The sequence below is a fragment of the Pan paniscus genome, chromosome 11, assembly GCF_029289425.2.
Source record: "Pan paniscus chromosome 11, NHGRI_mPanPan1-v2.0_pri, whole genome shotgun sequence".
Classification (NCBI taxonomy): domain Eukaryota; kingdom Metazoa; phylum Chordata; class Mammalia; order Primates; family Hominidae; genus Pan; species Pan paniscus.
The window spans coordinates 97,570,716-97,590,380 of record NC_073260.2 but is presented as its reverse complement, the minus strand read 5'-3'; the positions used below and the strand labels follow the sequence as shown (position 1 = coordinate 97,590,380).

The 19,665-nt window shown below is 37.8% G+C and overlaps 1 protein-coding gene across 2 annotated transcripts in view; it reads left to right on the top strand.

The window, feature by feature from the left end:
* Positions 1-1,414: 1,414 nt before the first annotated feature.
* Positions 1,415-19,665, top strand: part of IFT74 (intraflagellar transport 74) — a 106,612-nt gene continuing 88,361 nt past the window's right edge. Inside the window, exons 1-2 of one of the 2 annotated variants that reach the window (XM_034967268.3) lie at positions 1,415-1,581; positions 7,014-7,152. In XM_034967268.3, coding sequence (XP_034823159.2) covers positions 7,033-7,152 — 120 coding nt within the window. In that variant the 5' untranslated portion in view covers positions 1,415-1,581; positions 7,014-7,032. The remainder of the gene's footprint in view (positions 1,582-7,013; positions 7,153-19,665) is intronic. The other variant, XM_034967269.3, reaches the window with a different exon arrangement.

The window sequence follows — 19,665 nt, the reverse complement described above, 5'->3', positions numbered from 1 at the left end:
GCAAATAAGTGAGATGTATTCCTATTCTCTATTCCTTTTTCATCATGAAAAAGAAATGGGGACAGGGATCAATACTTACTACCTAAATGAGCTTAAGCAAATTATTTAATCTCTTTAAAACTTGGATAATAGTATCTGTCCTGCCAATTTCAACTGTTAATATCTGTCAGGGTCCTTAAGTGCAAGAAACAGAAATCATCTATAAATGATATAAAAGCTGAAAATGAATTTATGAAAGGACATTAAGCAGCTCACAGACTCTCCCAGAAGCTGAAGAAACAAGCTAGAGGTTCTCCTCCCAGTAAAGCCTCTGAGTACCTAACACTGCAGCTTGCAACAACACACTGATGCTGGACACTGGTTGCTGGTGATAGAACATTGCAGTCTCGGAAACGATGTAGTTACTGTGGCTGTCACCCTTACTTCAACAGACTCTCTGAAGTCCTGCTTCTGGTTGTCATTCAAGTTTGAGTTGAGTCCACCAAATTAGATTGGAGAGTCTAGCAAGCAATAATACTCATGTCCCAGTAATAAGGAAGACTAGGAAAGCCAGTATCTGTCACTTTCAGTTCCTGTAAGGGTGTTGGGGGGCAGGGTAAGGGAGAAACTCTGCCAAAAGGATGACAAATGGCCACTGCAAATAGGGTGAGCTCAAATGAGATAATTACATGAAAATGTTTCACAAACTAAGGGAGAATTCAGCCACATAACATTATCTCATTTTGTATTGTATTGATTTTTAACTCCTCGAAGGCAGGCAAGTTGGAAATAATGTGTAAAATAATGTTAAAATCCCAATACATATGCAATCACATTTAAGCTGTTATCAATGAAGATTGGAAGGAAACATACAGTAAAAGTTATTTTATTAGAGAAGTGGAATTTGAGGTGAAGTAGTTCTTAAATTAAAAAAAAAAAAGGACACTTTTCATTGAATTCACAGTCTTCCCCACAAACTTGGATCCAAATTCTAATGAAAGGAAGCTTAAAGACGCAAAGCTTCTGGTGAAAGCAGGAACGGAACAGTTGGTGCCAGAATCGCATCCATACCTCATGATGCGTTGTGTACGCTATGCCGTCCTAATAGGAAGGAAAACTACCACAAATTAGGAGTTTAGAAAATTGCACAATGCTGCCTACCACTTAATAACTTCAAATGTAACCTGTTAACGTTAGCCGACGTGAGGTTACCTAGGGACATAGCAAAACTCGCTAGAGTTACTTCATGTAAGGCACACGGAGGTTGCTCTGATTATCAAGAAAACCAAACGTTCACATAAAATGTTTGTTTTCCAGCCGCCCCGCTGTTTTCCACTTTTTCCAAAAAGCACTGAAGCGTGGTGAAGAAACAAACATATCCTCAATTCTCGCGAGAGCTCCGCGTGTAACCAAGGGCTGAGGCGGAGGATTGGTCACTCAGGATGAGGAGCCTCCGCTATCCCGCCCCCGTTGCCGGGATACGCCGCGGCGCACGGCAGTTAGTGGGTAGGCCTGAGAGCCGAGGAAAACTGAGCGTGGGCCTCAGAAAGAAGTTAAGGCACCCGCGAGCCGGGCAACTGCCCTCCTTCCGCGCCGGCGGAGGTGAGAAACCCCGGGTCCCATCTCTTCCTCCCTCCCTCCCACGTCTGTTCTCTTGCCTTGGAGATACTGATCCGCTCCAAACAAAATAAATTCAAACTCTGGGTCTTAGCTAACTGTTACCGTCGGGCCTGTAGCCAGGCCAGGCATGTACCAATTCTAGTCGAGCGAAGGGTGCGAACAGACCTCCTCCAACAGCCCGACCCCTCCCCGACCCCCCCGCAGGAGACCCGCCAAGCACAGAGCAGAGGGAAGGACCACGATGGGCTGAAGGATTTTCGTCAAAGCAATAGATTTCTGCCTCTTACAGTGGAAGGGACTTATTTCTGTCTGTTGATCACAGTGCGGGCAGTTAGCAACTTTCCACTTATTCACCTGTGTGAGAATGGTTGGCTTAGGGAGGATAACGATAGTAATAATAATTAGAAGCAGATGTTTTAAATTTAATACTTATCGTCTTCACAACAGCTCTGCAAGGTAGATGTCACCCTTCTGTTTTACAGAAGATGAAATCCTGAGGGGTTAAGTAAGGTGGCAAGATTATGCAGCCGCTAACTTTGTCAGCACTAGTTTGTATTGCTAATCATTCTGGATCCAAAGGCCAGGCTGCTTCTCTGTGTGAATAACTGGAAATTGTGTGAATCTTTGATTGAATAACCCCGAAGTTAGTGGTATATTTGTTGCTAATGCCCGCCTCTTAATCCCACTGGTAATAATATAATGGTAAGCTTTTTTTCACCACAGTAAAACGGTGGCAAAGAAAATTGGGTGAAATTTTTGTATGTTGTACATTTTCTCAAAGTTAGCAGGAAACCTAGAGTAGTATCTTTTCCACTGGAAAGAGATGTTTATTGTACTCGTTTTCTTGTGGAAAAACCATTTTGATCATACACCGTCTTCCTTTTCAAAGAGTCATTTCATGAAATTCCTTTTTTCATTTGAAATTCTTTTGCTTTGTACATAGAGTTCAAAATGGCAAGGAATTAGAATCAGGGAGCTAGTGGGGTCAGGAAGATTGATGTGAACATATTCAAATGAGATATCTGAATGGAAATTTCAGATAAACAATTGAAAACTCAAAATTGGTGCCCAGTTGAAAGGGCAGAACTGTAGACATTGATTAGTGAGCCGTACACATAGTTGGAGTTATAAAGATGCATGACTGTAGAAAGGATAGAAGCAGTCCAAGGACTGATTATGAGTAATGCTAAGAAAAGTCAGAAAAGTAGTACTGGACATAGAGTGTAGAAACAGAGAAATCATTTTAGTCCAACACACAATTTGTTTGCCTTTTTTTTTTTGAGACGGAGTCTTGCTCAGTCGCCCAGGCTGGAGTGCAGTGGCGCGTTCTCGGCTCACTGCAAGCTCCGCCTCCTGGGACTACGCCCGCCACCACGCCCGGCTAATTTTTTTGTGTGTGTTTTTAGTAGAGATAGGGTTTCACTATGTTAGCCAGGATGGTCTCCATCTCCTGACCTCGTGATCCACCCGCCTCGGCCTCCCAAAGTTCTGGGATTACAGGCGTGAGCCACCGCTCCCGGTCGCTTTGTTTGCTTTTTAACAATTTAGTAAATTTTTGTAATTGGCAAAACCTTTATGTACGAGGAAATTTAAAAGACACAAGAGAGAACAAAGTTTTTGCTTATCACTGAGACAGATTTTGGGGATATAAAGATGATTAAGATTCAGCTCTTGCCATAAAGGGTGAGAAATACTTAAGCAGATCATTTCAAGTGGTGTGATAGGTTCTGGAATAAAGTAATACACAGGATGCATGGTAGCATGTAGAACAGGCCTATACACTGAAATTGAAGAAGACGAAGATTCCAAGACCAGTTATGGACTGGTCATGGAAGGATTCCCAGAGAAAGTAACAGGCAAAATGTGTGTTAGGCAAGGGGACCACTTAAGAGGCTGGTATAATAGTCCACCTGAGTCAGTGATGCCCTGAATTGGCCAGTGCTGTAGGAATAGAGAGTAAAGTACCTGTTAAACACTTAGGAACAAAATCAGTAGAACTAAACAAAACAAACTCAGTAGAACTATGTGACCAGCCATGGGAGTGAGGGAGAGGAAGATGTCAAGGACTAAATTTCTTACTTGTGTGACTAGGAGGTGACACCAAGAGGGAGGACAAATTTTGAGCAGATGATAATGAGTTTGGATTACATATGTTTATTTTGAAATATTTAGACATCGAAGTGGAGATGTTATTATTTGGATATAAACACTGCAAGCTGAGTGCTAAAATAAGGAAGTTGTGTGGAATCAGTTTATTAATTGTTAAAACCCTGAGTGTGGATAAGGGGGCCCAAGGAGAGTTTAGAGAGAGAAAAGAAAAAGATGGTGGATGGTATCTTAGAAAATGCTCTATATAAGGACAGATCAAGGAGACAGAAAAAAGAACCAGAAGAGAGGGAAGTGTCATGGAGATGTTTCATATAAATGTGGACACCAGTAAAGTAGGATGACATTTACATCACTGGCAATATTGGCAGGGGTCATTTGAATCAAACGGTAGCAATCCAGGAGATACTGGGAAATGAAGCAGTAGAAAATAGTGGATATAAGCTATTCTTGTTGTTGTTGTTGTTGTTGTTGTTGTTGTTGTTGTTGTTTTGAGACGGAGTCTCGCTCTGTCGCCCAGGCTGGAGTGCAGTGGCACGATCTCAGCTCACTGCAAGCTCTGCCTTCCGGGTTCACGCCATTCTCCTGCCTCAGCCTCCCGATTGGCTGGGACTACAGACACTCGCCACCACACCCGGCTAATTTTTTGTATTTTTTAGTAGAGACAGGGTTTCACCGTGTTAGCCAGGATGATCTCGATCTCCTGACTTCGTGATCCGCCCGCCTCGGCCTCCCAAAGTGCTGGGATTGCAGGCATGAGCCACCGCGCCCGGCTGGATATAAGCTATTCTTAGGAATTTGGCTGCATAAGGGAAGGATATATGGGACAGTTAGAGGTGGTTGCAGGATCAAGAAATAAGTTTTTGAAGGTAGGAAAGAATTGAACATGGTAACAGACTGAAGGAAAGGAGAAAGTTTAAAGATAATTGGTAGCAGTGAGATTAATGCCACAAAAAAGATGGGATCAAGGGTAAATCAGAGTAAGATTGATCTTGAATGAGAGAAGGAATGGCTGTTGAGACTGGAGGGCAGGATGGATGTAGAGAAGTTTATGTGCCCCAAAGGTGATGGAGTTCAAGTTGTAATTTTCTTAAATGAGTCATCTGCTGAGAGTGGCAGGAACAGAGGTTAAATAGAAAAGTAGTTAAGGGTGAGAATCATCAAGTAGAGAAGTATCTTAACAAGGATAAATCATTTCTGAAATGAGGGTCCAGCTAAGATTTGTGACTATCACTTTGCAGTACCCCAGTCTGTACAGTTGTATGATTTCCATCAGCAATGTTCAGCACTTCAGATTGGATGTAGAGAAGGGTTTCTGATTTTGCCAGATGGGCTGGAGAATAGTTCAAGGATACAAATTAGTTGATGGTGCTCATGCGACACTAATTTCTTGAGAGAAGGAGGAGAGTTCTTAAACACCCTTGTCAAGGTATCACTAGTGACTTCTTGGATGGGGACTCCATTGGACATTTCAGTTTTCATCTTACTTGAATTTCCAACGTAAATGGCATGGCTCAGATTCCTGCCTTCTCTTGGCGTCTCTGACACACACTCCTGGTTTTTTTCTTTACTTTCTGGGCCTTAATTTTCAGTCTCTCATACTAGATTTTCCTCTTGTGTGTAATCTGTATGTATTGATGTTCCTCAGGACAGAATCTTGGGCACTATTCTCTTTTTCTCCATATTCTTTCTCTAGATAAGTATCTTCATAACTATTTTATATGACCTACAATAGGACATACATTTTTATATTGTAGCCCAGTAAACACATATGTGTAAATTTATGTAAATATAGCTGAAACAAAAATTTACTGAAACAATGTTTACCCTTCATATTTTCAGTGAGCTCTTTTTGTTTAAATTTTATTTCACGTTTAAGTATCTTGGTCATAACCTACAAAATTGTTTTCAGAACTTACTAACGGATGTGACCAACAATTTGAAAACTACTACTCTAAATTATGAGACAGAATTTTAAATAATGTTATATTCCAATGAATAAAGGAGAGGGCTGATAAACTGGGAGAGAATGAGTGAATTAAGGAAATGGTTTAAAGGCAGGTGTAGCAGAATGAAGATGAGAAAAGGGTAGGAGAGGAGAAGACCGGAGAATAGAGTATTTCAATTAAGATGTTTGAGATGAAGCAATTCCAGATGATGACAAGCTCCATGTCTCGCCATGGCTATAAATTACTGAAATGGAGTTAAGATCATTGCTAAAGTTGAGGTCAGGGAACTGTGAAGCTGGAGTGTTAGGTATTGGATCTAGTATCTAGATGGAAGTCATCCAGGGTGATGGTGAGATTGGAATAGAGAAGCTGTGAACTAGGTACAAAAGACTTTAGTAAAGATAGAGGAGAGATTAGGAAGTCACTAATTACCAGCAACCAGGAAAGATCAAGGCAATATTGCATTCCCAGATCCTCAGAAGAAGTGAATCTTGTTTTTTGTTTTTTTTTTTGGGTGGGGGGATGGAGTCTCGCTGTGTCGCCCAGGCTGGAGTGCAGTGGCGCAATCTCGGCTCACTGCAAACTCTGCTTCCCGGGTTCATGCCGTTCTCCTGCCTCGGCCTCCCGAGTAGCTGGTACTACAGGCACCCGCCACCACGCCCAGCTAATTTTTTGTATTTTTAGTAGAGACGGGGTTTCCCTGTGTTAGCCAGGATGGTCTCGATCTGCTGACCTCGTGATCCACCTGCCTTGGCCTCCCAAAGTGCTGGGGTTACACGCGTTTGCCACTGCGCCTGGCCTCTTGTTAATTTTTTTAAAGGTGTGGAAGAATGTTTTGAAAGTGACCCTGAGGAGCAAGAAAAGTGCCACCTCCTTTTCTTTAAAATTGTGGGTCAGGAAGCTAAAACACTTGGACTACCGAAAGTGTTACTCTCAGGGGAAACCAAGATTCTGTTAAAGTTAAGAAAATAGAAAGTATTTGTAACAAGATTCAGAATATAAGAGTTAATCATGGACCAGAAAGTGCAGAGAAAGGATTAGGGGCAAAGAAAGATGTTGGCTATGATGGGAGAGAAAATTTACCAGAGTATGGGATGAGAATACTAAAGAAATAGATAATAGAGGGGCTTGCATTTTGGTAAGATAATAGAAAGATGAGGAAGGAATGTTGCAAGAAACAATCTCATAGTTGTAAATGGAGCACGATGTCATATTTGAACAAAATTAGCCTTGTAGTGGTACACAGAACGGCAGTTTGCAAGAACAATTGTTGTGAATTAAATGTAAGGGTATGATGGGTCATTATTGTCTTGCTAGAGAAGACATCAAAGGATTGAACTATTTATTGCTTCCAAACAGCGATTAAAGTGAAGAAACAATGGCCAGCAATCACAAATCTTCAGCAGCTCGCCCTGTTTCAAGAGGTGGAGTTGGGTTAACCGGAAGGCCCCCTTCTGGGATACGACCCCTATCAGGAAATATTCGAGTGGCAACTGCAGTAAGTTTGAAACAAATCTATTTACTTTGGGAGGCCAAGGTGGGAGGACCACTTGAGTCCAGGAGACTGGGGCTTCAGTGAACTATGATCATGCCACTGCACCCCAGTTTTTGAGTTTTTGAGACTGTCTCAAAAATCTGTTGAATGCTTGTGCATATATTGTGGTAGAAGTTGGAAATCCCCTCTGTAATAAGAGATTCTACTTTGTTGTTTCTTTATTTCATAAGCATATTATTAAACATGTTTGTTTTGTTTTTTGGAAAGCATCTGGAAATGTAAATGTGGAAGAGTGTTTGAAAGACACTCTGGGAAGAAGATGCCTGCTCCTGCAGATACTCAATTTAAAGCTGCAATAATTTTAGTTGAATAGTGTATTGGGGCCAGAATCAAATGAAATGGAATAGACCTCAAATAGAATCAAGCATATAAGAATTTAGTTAATGATTAATGTGTGTTTCAAATTAGTTGGCAAAACATGGAGCATTCAATGGAACATTCCAATAATTGTTAAACCATTTGTTTAAAAGTATTTTTAATCCTCTCTTATACCTTTTATCAGAATTCTACATAGCTTAGAAACTTGGTATTTCAAAAATGAAACCATAAATGTAGTAGAGGAAAATGTTGGCAAGTATTCTGTATAAACTTGATATGGGCTAGGCTTTCTAAAAATGACAGAAATAACAAGTACTGAAAAGGAAAATATTTTTATTATATATCTGAATTTACAAAAAATAAAACACCATAAAAAATTAGAAATGACAACTGGTAAAAACATTTATAATATATATACCATATATAGGATCAGAATCTTAAAATTAAAAGGTAAACTTTACTAATTTTTTTTCTTTTTTTTTTTTCTTTTTATTTTTTGTTATACTTTAAGTTTTAGGGTACATGTGCACATTGTGCAGGTTAGTTACATATGTATACATGTGCCATGCTGGTGTGCTGCACCCACTAACTCGTCATCTAGCATTAGGTGTATCTCTCGATGCTATCCCTCCCCCCTCCCCCCACCCCACAACAGTCCCCAGAGTGTGATATTCCCCTTCCTGTGTCCATGTGATCTCATTGTTCAATTCCCACCTATGAGTGAGAATATGCAGTGTTTGGTTTTTTGTTCTTGCGATAGTTTACTGAGAATGATGATTTCCAATTTCATCCATGTCCCTACAAAGGACATGAACTCATCATTTTTTATGGTTGCATAGTATTCCATGGTGTATATGTGCCACATTTTCTTAATCCAGTCTATCATTGTTGGACATTTGGGGTGGTTCCAAGTCTTTGCTATTGTGAATAGTGCCGCAATAAACATACGTGTGCAAGTGTCTTTATAGCAGCATGATTTACAGTCCTTTGGGTATATACCCAGTAATGGGATGGCTGTGTCAAATGGTATTTCCAGTTCTAGATCCCTGAGGAATTGCCACACTGACTTCCACAATGGTTGAACTAGTTTACAGTCCCACCAACAGTGTAAAAGTGTTCCTATTTCTCCACATCCTCTCCAGCACCTGTTGTTTCCTGACTTTTTAATGACTGCCATTCTAACTGGTGTGAGATGGTATCTCATTGTGGTTTTGATTTGCATTTCTCTGATGGCCAGTGATGATGAGCATTTTTTCATGTGTTTTTTGGCTGCATAAATGTCTTCTTTTGAGAAGTGTCTGTTCATGTCTTTCTCCCACTTTTTGATGGGATTGTTTGTTTTTTTCATGTAAATTTGTTTGAGTTCATTGTAGATAGATTCTGGATATTAGCCCTTTGTCAGATGAGTAGGTTGCGAAAATTTTCTCCCATTTTGTAGGTTGCCTGTTCACTCTGATGGTAGTTTCTTTTGCTGTGCAGAAGCTCTTTAGTTTAATTAGATCCCATTTGTCAATTTTGGCTTTTGTTGCCATTGCTTTTGGTGTTTTAGACATGAAGTCCTTGCCCATGCCTGTGTCCTGAATGGTAATGCCTAGGTTTTCTTCTAGGGTTTTTATGGTTTTAGATCTAACGTTTAAGTCTTTAATCCATCTTGAATTGATTTTTGTATAAGGTGTAAGGAAGGGATCCAGTTTCAGCTTTCTACATATGGCTAGCCAGTTTTCCCGGCACCATTTATTAAATAGGGAATCCTTTCCCCATTGCTTGTTTTTCTCAGGTTTGTCAAAGATCAGATAGTTGTAGATATGCGGCGTTATTTCTGAGGGCTCTGTTCTGTTCCATTGATCTATATCTCTGTTTTGGTACCAGTACCATGCTGTTTTGGTTACTGTAGCCTGGTAGTATAGTTTGAAGTCAGGTAGTGTGATGCCTCCAGCTTTGTTCTTTTGGCTTAGGATTGCCTTGGCGATGCAGGCTCTTTTTTGGTTCCATATGAACTTTAAAGTAGTTTTTTCCAATTCTGTGAAGAAAGTCATTGGTAGCTTGATGGGGATGGCATTGAATCTATAAATTACCTTGGGCAGTATGGCCATTTTCATGATATTGATTCTTCCTACCCATGAGCACGGAATGTTCTTCCATTTGTTGTAAACTTTACTAATTTTTAAGTGCTCTTTCTGTATTAAGACCACAAGCCTTATGTCCAATCAAAATTTCATGACATTTCTTTTGATGCTAGGGGTAATATTATAAAACTATTCTAAAACTCATCTAGAACAATACCACAAAAATAAGAAAAAGTACAATACTCTAATGTAAAATATGTTATAGACAATGAGTGAAACAATATTCTGATTGCCACGGCACCTGGAGGTAAACTCTAGTAAATGTTAAAGAGCTTAATATAAGAGAGTGTGTCATAAATAGTGAATAAGAGAAACACATCATATGAGGAAAAGTTAGATGAAGTTTATGAGTTGGTATTCTAAGCAGAAGGATATCCTGTAAAGATAATTATTACATTTTCGTTATCATTATAATGTAAAAATGGGGAAACAACCTAGAAGACTTACAACAGGTGAATCTTAAATAATGATATGTATATCCCTGTAAAGGCTGTTAGATAGTCATTACAAACTACTTTCAAGATATTTCAGAAAATAATATACTTTAACAAAAGTTTAAAAGTGATATCAATTTAACATAGAAAACATAAATTTATAAATACATAGAATTGAAATGGAAATAAATGAATAGACAAAAATGTCCATAAATTTATCTGATTTTCACACAGGTAATTTCAACTGAGAAGGTGCAGAGGGCCAATACTCAAGCTCCTACAGTAGGCTAAGTGCAAACTACAGATAATGTTGGGTCCTATGGTTAACTCATAAGAAGAGCAGCATTTTTTGGAGGGAATAATTTTGTTAAAGTCAGATTTTCCTAAAGTTTTCAGATTTTTTTTCTAGAGTTTCAGGTAATAATATTAGGACATCGTCATCAACTTAGACTGAAATAATTTTTCTAAAGTCTTCATACATAGGATAGTAAGGGTATCTTTTTCTTTCATTCCAGTAAAAATTGATAATTAAATATTTATAAAAAGAATCTGACGTTTATTGGCCACCTACTATTTGCCAGGCACGTTATCTGTTTATTTGTAAAATTTTAAAATTTGTATGTATTTATGGGGTAGGTCAGTTGTCTTACATGCATATATTATGTAATGATGAAGTGTGGGCTTTTAGTGTACCCGTCACCTGAATAGTGAACACTGTACCCAATATGTAATTTAGCAACCCTCACCTTCCTCCCACTCATCTTTTGTAATCTTTAGTGTCTGTTATCTCACTCTGTATGTCCATATGTACCCATTGTTTAGCTCCCACTTATAAGTGAGAACATGCGGTATTTGACTTTCTCTTTCTGAGTTGTTTCACTTAGGATCATGGCCTCTGGTTCCAACCATATTGCTGCAAAAGACATGATTTCTTTATTATGGCAGAGTAGTGTTTCATAGTATGTGTATATATATATGTGTATATGTGTGTGTGTATATATATGTATATACATGTATACCACATTTTCTTTACGTAGCCCTCCATCTCCATTGATGGACAGTCAGGTTTTTTTTTCATATATTCGCTATTGTGGCAAGTAGTGTGATAAACATAGGAATGCAGGTATCTTTTTGAAATAATGATTTCTTTCCTTTTGCAGTGGGATTGCTGGATCATATGATAGTTCTATTTTTAGTTTTTTGAGGAACTTCCATACTGTTCTCCATAGTGGTTATACTAACTTACATTCCCCCCAACACTGTACAAAGGTTCCCTTTTTTTGATATATTTGTCAGCATTTGCTATTGCCTTTCTTTTGGATAAAAGTCGTTTTAACTGGGGTGAGATGATATCTCATTGTAGTTTTGATTTGCATTTCTCTGATGATCAGTGATGTTGAGCACCTTTTCATATACCTGTTTGACGTTTGTATATCTTCTTTTGAGAAGTTGTCTATTCAGACCTTTTGCCCGTTTTTTATTGTATTATTAGATTTTTTTGCTAGTGAGTTGTTGGAGCTCCTTATATATTCCGTTTATTAATTTCTTGTCAGATGGATAGTTTTCATGTATTTTCTCCTATTATGTTGGTTGTCCCTTCACTTTGTTGATTGTTTGCTGTGCAGGTGCTTTTTAACTTGATGTGATTCTATTTGTTCATTTTTGCTTTGGTTTCCTTTGCTTGTGGGATATTACTCAAGAAATCTTTGCTTAGACCAATGTTCTGGATGATTTCCCCCGTATTTTCTTTTAGTAGTTTCATAGTTTGAGGTCTTAAGTCTTTAATCCATTTTGATTTGATTCTTGTATATGGTGAGAGATATGGGTCTAGTTTCATTCTTTTGTCTATGGATATCCAGTTCTCCCAGTACCATTTATTGAAGAAACTGGCATTTCCTCAGTGTATGTTCCTTGCATCTTTGTCAAAAATGTGTTCACTCTAGATATATGGATTTATTTCTGGGTTCTCTATTCTGTTTTTATGCCAGTATGCTTTTCTTTTTCTTTTCCTTTTTTTTAAGTTCAGGATGGGTTTGGCTATCCTAGATCTTTTATGGTTCTATATAAATTTTGGGATTTTTTTTTTCTATTTTTGAGAAGAATGTCATTGATATTTTGACAAGGATTGCATTGAATTTGTAGATTAATTTGGATATTCTGGATATTTTGACAATGTTGATTCTTCCAATCCATGAACGTGGAATATCTTTCTATTTTTTGGTGTTCTCTTCAGTTCATTGCATCAGTGTTTTATAGTTTTCATTGTAGAGATCTTTCACTTCTTGGGTTAATTCCTAGGTATTTTATTTTATTTGTAGCTATTGTAAATGGGATAACTTTCTTGATTTTTTCATGTTGTTCCCTGTTAGCATATAGAAATGCTATTGATTTTTGTATCCTGCAATTTTTCTGAGTTTTACTGAATTTACTATTTATCAGTTCGGATAGTTTTTTTGGTGGAGTCTTTAGGTTTTTCCAAATATAAGATCATATCATCTGCAAACAGAGTTAATTTGACTTCTTCCTTTCCAGTTTGGATGCCCTTTATTTCTTTTTGTTTTCTAATTGCTCTAGCCAGGAATTCCAGTACTGTGTTGAATAACAGTGGTGAAAGTGGGCATCCTTGTTGTGTTCTAGATCTTAGAGGAAAGGCTTTCAGTTTTTCCTCATTCCATAGGATACTAGCTGTGGATCTGTCATATATAGCTTTTATTGTATTTAGATATGTTCCTTCTATACCTGGTTTTTTGAGGATTTTGATCATCAGGAGATGTTAAATGTCATCAAATGCTTTTACAATATCAACGGAAGGCTTTTGTCCTTCAGTCTGATGGTATGATTTATCACATTGATTGATTTGCACATGTTGAACTATCTTTAGGTACCTGGGGTAAATACCAGTGAGTCATGACAAATGATCTTTTTAATGTGTTGTTTAATTCAGTTTGCTGGTACTTTGTTGAGGATTTTTGCACCAATGTTCATCAGGGATATTGGCCTATAGTTTTCTGTTTTCTTCATATGTCTTGTCTTTTTTTTTTTTTTTTTAATCAGGATAATACTGGTCTTGTAGAATGAGTTTGAAAGCATTTTCTCCTCTTCTATTTCTCAGAATAGTTTTAGTAGGATCAGTATTAGTTCTTTTTTAAATGTTTGGTGGAACTCAGCAGTGAAGTCATCAGGTCCTGAGCTTTTCTTTGCTGGGAGACGTTTTTTAAATTAAAAAAATTTTTTTTTTTTTTTGAGATGGAATCTCGCTCTGTTGCCCAGGCTGGAGTGCAGTGATGCAATCTCTGCTCACTACAACCTCTGCCTCCCGGGTTCAAGCGATTCTCCTGCCTCAGCCTCCCAAGTAGCTGGGATTATAGGCATGCGCTACCACATCTGGCTAATTTTTATATTTTTAGTAGAGACTGGGTTTCACCATGTTGGTCAGGCTAGTCTTGAACTCCTGACCTCGTGATCCGCCCACCTCAGCCTCCCAAAATGCTGGGATTACAGGCGTGAGCCACCGCGCCCAGCCGGGACACTTTTTATTATGGCTTGGATCTCGTTATTGTTATTGGTCTGTTCAGGTTTTGGATTTCTTTATGGTTCAGTCTCCGTTGGTTGTATGTGTTTAGTCATTTGTTCATTTCTTCCAGATTTTCCAACTTATTGGCATAGAGTTGCTCATAGTGGCCTCTAATGATCCTTTGAGTTTCTGTTATCAGTTGTAGTATCTTTTTTTTTTCATTTCTGATTATATTTATTTGAGTCTTCCCTCTTTTTTTCATTAGTTAGTCTGGCTAAAAGTTTGTTGATTTTGTTTATCTTTTCAAAACACCAACTTTGTGTTTCATTAATCTTTTATATTTTTTTGTTTCAGTTTCATTTATTTTTACTGTGATCTTTATGAATTTCTAATATGAATTTTGTGTTTGGTTTGCTCATGCTTATCTGATTCTTTAATATGCATTATTAGGTTGTTTATTTTGTTTTTCTACTTTTTTAATGTAGGCACTTACAGGTATAAACTTTCCTCTTAGTACTCCTTTTGCTGTATCACATAGATTTTGGATATGTTGTGTTTGCATTGTAATTTGTTTCAAGAGTTTTAAAAAATTTCCTTTTTAATCTCTTCTTAGACCCACTGGTCATTCAGGAACATATTTCTATTTGTTGGTATAGTTTCCAAAATTCCTCTTGTTATCAATTTGTGGTTTTATTCCATTATGGTCAGAGAAGATACATATATATTTAGGATTATTGTATCTCTTGCTTAATTGATTCCTTTATTATTATATAATTATCTTCTTGTCTTTTTTTTTAAACTGTTTTTGATTTGAAGATGTATGTATAGCTACTCCTGCTTGCTTTTGGTAGTGTGGAATACCTTTTCCCACTCTTTTGTTTTTAGCCTACGTGTGTCTTTTAGGGCTAGATATGTTTCTCATAGTCAGGATATAGTTGGATTATGTTGTTGTTGTTTTTTAAAAATCTTCTGCTAATATGTATCTTTTAAGTGAATAATTCAATTCATTTACATTACATTCACAGTTAATAATGATATGTGAAGCTTTGTTCCTGTCATTTTGTTAGTTGTTTTTAAGTTGTATAAATTATGTTTCTTTCTTTTTCTCTGTCTTTTTATCTTTATGTTTTGATGAAATTCTTTCATGTTGGTATTTGATTATTTTGTCCTCTTCCTTTGTGATCTATAAGAACTGTGAGTTTAATATTTTTATGTGTTTTTGTGATACTGTATATCCACCTTTAATTTCTATGTTGAAGACCCCTTTGAACATTTACTGTAGGAATGGCCTAGTGGTGACACATTCCCTCAGCATTTGCTTGTCCTGGAAATACTTTATTTCTCCTTCATTTATGAATCTTATCCTGTCAGGGTATAAAATTCGTGGCTGACAATTTTTTTGTTTTGTTTTGTTTTTTGGTTTTTTCCTTAGCACTTCGAAAATGACATCCTATTCTCTTTTTTATTTGTTGTTGTTGTTGTTTTTAAATTTCCACTGAAAGGTCTGCTTTGATTCTGATAGGATTGTCTTTGTAGGTGACTAGATACTTTTCTCTTATTAATTTTAAAATTCTTTCCTTCACATTGACTTCAGACATTCTGATAATATGCTGTGGTGAGGGCATTGCAAAAATGACTTTTTCTTTGCAGTGACTTCACCTATTTAATATGCATTTTTGAAAATAGTAGTGCTTGTAGTAAAACATACAAACAATGGAGAAGTATCAGAGTTCCTTCCTATTGTAGGTATAACCACTATCAACAGTATCTTCTAGACTTTTTAATGTATTTATAAACACACACACATACATACACAGTTTGTATGACTTTGGTCTGTTCCAAAATCAAGATAGTACTGTATACATTGTTATTTTTCTCATCTATTTCTTTCAGCAATATATTATGAATATGTTGCCAAGTGAATACATATACATCCACTTCGTTATTTTTAATGTGTACAGTTTTAATTTATATGTTCTTCTCTATACTTTGACCTGGTGAATGGAAAACAAAAAGTAGCATAATTAGTTGAGTAGGTCTCACAGTTATGCTTGCATAAAGCCAAAGAAGAAATTATTCAGAACATTTACCAGGAAGAGATATAACATTGTCTTCTAAAGATCACTCCGGTTAACCCTTAACTCATTTTATTTGAATTTGTAGTTGACAGTCTTCCTGTGTCCAACACATTCTCTAGAATTAGTACTATTCCTGGCCCCTATGCTCAAAATAATTCCCAAGTAATTCATAAGGGGATAAACTGACATCTTTTCAAGGGGTGGTTGTGATTCTTAACAAGGCAATGGGGAGACATTTAATCCAGGGTAACCGGGTTTCTAGGACTAATTTGGTCAGTTGACTTTTTAGGGTTTGGTTCATTCTTTCTACTCTTCCTGAAGAGAGTGGATGCCAAGGGATATGGTATTCCCATTTTATGTCTAGCACCTGTGCTAACTCTCTAATGACATGTGCCATGAAATGGGTTTCATTGTCTGAATCAATGTTTTCTATTAGTCTAAACCTGGGTATGATGTTTTCAATTAATGCCTTTATAACTGCATTACTAGCAGTTGCGCTTGAGAAGGAGATAGTCTCTACACAGTGAGTAAAGTGATTCACTATTATCAATAAATACTTCAGGCAACCGATTGGGGGCATTTTAGTGTAGTTAATTTTAACACTTTGGAATGGTCTTAGCCCTGGATCTCTTCCCCTGAGGAGTGATTTTCTTAGAGCTTGCTTATTAGTTTTTTTTTATATATTAAGCAACTGTCTGTGACCTGTTTGGCTAGGGCGTAAATTCTGATACACCCATAAACTCTGAAAACCACATCGCACATAGCTTGGGGTCTCCAGTGGGCTCCTTGATGTACTTGAGACAAGACCTCCCTCATGAGAGGTTTGGATAACATCTCTCTTTGATCTGGTAATATCCATTTTCCTTCTGTGTTTTCTTTAGCTCCTATTTTTATTAATTTTTCTTTTTCAGTGGAAGAGAAAATGGGGACTGTGGTAGGGGAAGGAAGGCAAGGAGTTAAGTGAAAGACAGGTGTTTCAGAAGAAATGGCAGCTTGTTTGGCTATTTGATCTGCAAGGTTATTTCCTTGACTTGGGAAGGAAAAGTCATTTTGATGCCCTGGGACATGTACAATAGCTATCTCTTCTGGCAACTGGAGATTGTTTAAGACATGGACAATTAGTTCTTTTTGGACCAAGTCTTGGCCTTTACTATTAAGACCATTCTCCGTCCAATTTTTTTTAAATGTATGAGCCACTCCAAAGGTATACTTAGAATCAGTATAGATAGTTCCTTCTTGGTTCTGCAAATGTTTCAAAGCTTGGCTGAGTGCAAACAGTTTACAAGTTTGGGCAGACCAATTATTGGGCAATCTTTCTGACTCTACTTCTTCAAGAGTTTTTCCATCAGTTACTGAATACCCATTATGTCTTTTCTCTTCAATTACCCAGGAGGACCCATCTATAAATAAGTGTCACCCTGTCTTGAAGGGAGTTTCTCTTAAGTCTGGCCAGACCTTTGTATGGTAATCAATTAGATCTAAACATGTGTGCTCCCTTTTTAGGTTTAGATCCCCTGTTAAGAAACCAGCTAGTTTGAGTGAATTATCAGTAGTTAATGTTAAATCATCTTTTTTTTTAACAGAATGGTCTTATACTTTAAAATTCTTGAGTCAGTGATTCACCTCTCTATTTTTTGGTTTAAGATAGTTCTAACTTGGTGGGGCGTGCTTACTGTCAATTTTCCTCCGAAGTTTAACTTTTTACTTTCTTCAACCAACACTGCTCTAGCTGCAATGGACTGGATGCATTGAGGCCATCCACAGGTGACTGGGTCTAAAACTTTTGACAGGAAGGCCACGGGCTTCTGGTTGCCTCCATGCTTTTGGGTAAGCACTCCTAAAGCTACCCCGTCATTCACATTAACAAAAACGTGAAATGGCTTTTCTAGGGAAGATAGGGCTAGAACAGGGGCAGTTATGAACATCTCTTTCAGCTCTTCAATCTGATGAATTTTATCGAAGTCCACAAGAGATGGTCAGGCTTCCACTGGGTAAGTTTTTCATACAAAAATTTACTTTTTAGTGAGTATGAGTCAATCCATACACGGCAATATCCAATTAATCCTAAAAATTTTTTTGGTTCTTGCTTAGTTTGAGGCAGGGGTAAGGACACAATTCACTCAATCCATTTGGGCCCTATTCTTTGCTTGCCTGCACTTATTAGGTGGCTTAAATATTTAACTTCGGGCTCTGTATATTGAAGCTTTCCTTTTGAGACCCATAACCCCTCAAACTGTTGGTGGTTAAGAATATGTATAGAGAAGTCACCCACTTTTTTTATATCTTCACCAGATATGAGAATATCATCCACATACTGAAGCAGGCATATTTGCTTTGGGACAAGAACTTTTTCTGATACTCGTTCTAGAATTTGACCAAAGACGTTAGGGGAGTCTGTAAACCCTTGGGGTAAGACTGTCCATCAATATTGTTGTTTTTGCCCAGAATGGGGATCTTCTCACTCAAAGACAAATATGTCTCGGCTATCCTCAGCCAAGGGGCATGCGCAGAAAGCATCCTTCAAATCTATTACTGTGAACCACTGATGATCATAAGGAATTTGGCTGAGAATGGTGTAATGGTTGGGGACAACAGGTTGAGTGGTCTGGACTATCTGGTTAATAGCTCTGAGGTCTTGTACTAATCAGTATGACCCATCTGATTTCTTGACAGGCAGGATTGGGGTATTATAGGGAGACATACAGGGTTTAAGGAGTCCATCTTTAATGAGACTCTCAATTACAGGCTTTAACCCTATCCTGCCTTCGAAGGGAATGGGGTATTGCTTTCTCCTTACTATGTCCCCAGGAGTTTTTAGTTTGATGTCTATTGGGGGAACTTGAAGTTTTTCTCGATTCCCTTCTCTTGACCAGACATCAGGATGAATGTATTTTTCATCCACAGTGGTGAGTAGATTTAATGAGGTGAGGAATCCCTTAGGGCCAGCTTGAAGGCCTATTCCTAATTTTAGCATTAAGTCTTTTTCTAATAGATTAGTTCCCACCTCAGGGATCAACAAAAATTGAATATGAGTTAATAGATCTTGATGTTTGACTTTTGTATTTTCCAAGATTTTTGCCTTAAATCCTTCTCCTTCTCCTTTTACCCCAGTTCTTCTGAAGAGCCAGCAAGATTAGATGGAGTGAGACAAACAGAGGAGTGAGACACTCCTGAATCAATTAAAAATGTGATAAGTTCACATTTAGGTCCCACCTCTAAATTTATCAAGAGCTCCTGGTGGGACTCAAATTAAAAGAGACAGAGCCCCTGACTCCCCAATTCTTCCTTGAAAGTCATGAGTGGAAGGACTTCTTTTTCCCTTTTTAATTTGGGACATTGTCTCTTGAAGTGGCCTGTTCCACATTTGTAACATTTATCTTGTCCTTCCTCCCTTTCAATTCTGGGATTCTTTGACTTTGCTCCCCCACACTCTTTAGAGGGCCTAGGAAATGAAGGCCCAGGTCCTCTAATTGGAGGCTTAGTTCCTTTGAATGGGGGTTTTTTGGATCCTTTATAGTTCTTGGCTCCCTGGAAGTCTTGTTGAGAAGCATATGGGTTTGGAGCCACCTGTTGAAAGGTGGATAGCGTAAGTTTTGCTCTTTGTTTTTGCTTTTCTTCGTCTCTCCTTACATACACTTTTTGAGCTTTCCTGAGAAGTTTACTTAGCGGTCGGTCTTCCCAATTTTCCAATTTTTGTAACTTTTTTGAAATATCTAGTCAATTCTTAGTGACAAAATGGAGCTTAAACATACCCAGCCCAAGAGGATCTTCCAAATTTAGGCCTGCATACTGTTTCATTTGCTCCTTTAGCCTGTCTAAGAATTTTATAGGCCCCTCATCTTTTTTTGTTGTTGTATATCAAATGCTTTAGAGAGGTTTTGAGTTTGGGGTATTGATTCCTTAATTCCTTTTATTATCATTTCCCTTAGATCTTCCATGTTTTCCTGGTGAGCTGCATTATTATTGTCCCACCTGAGGTCTTAAGC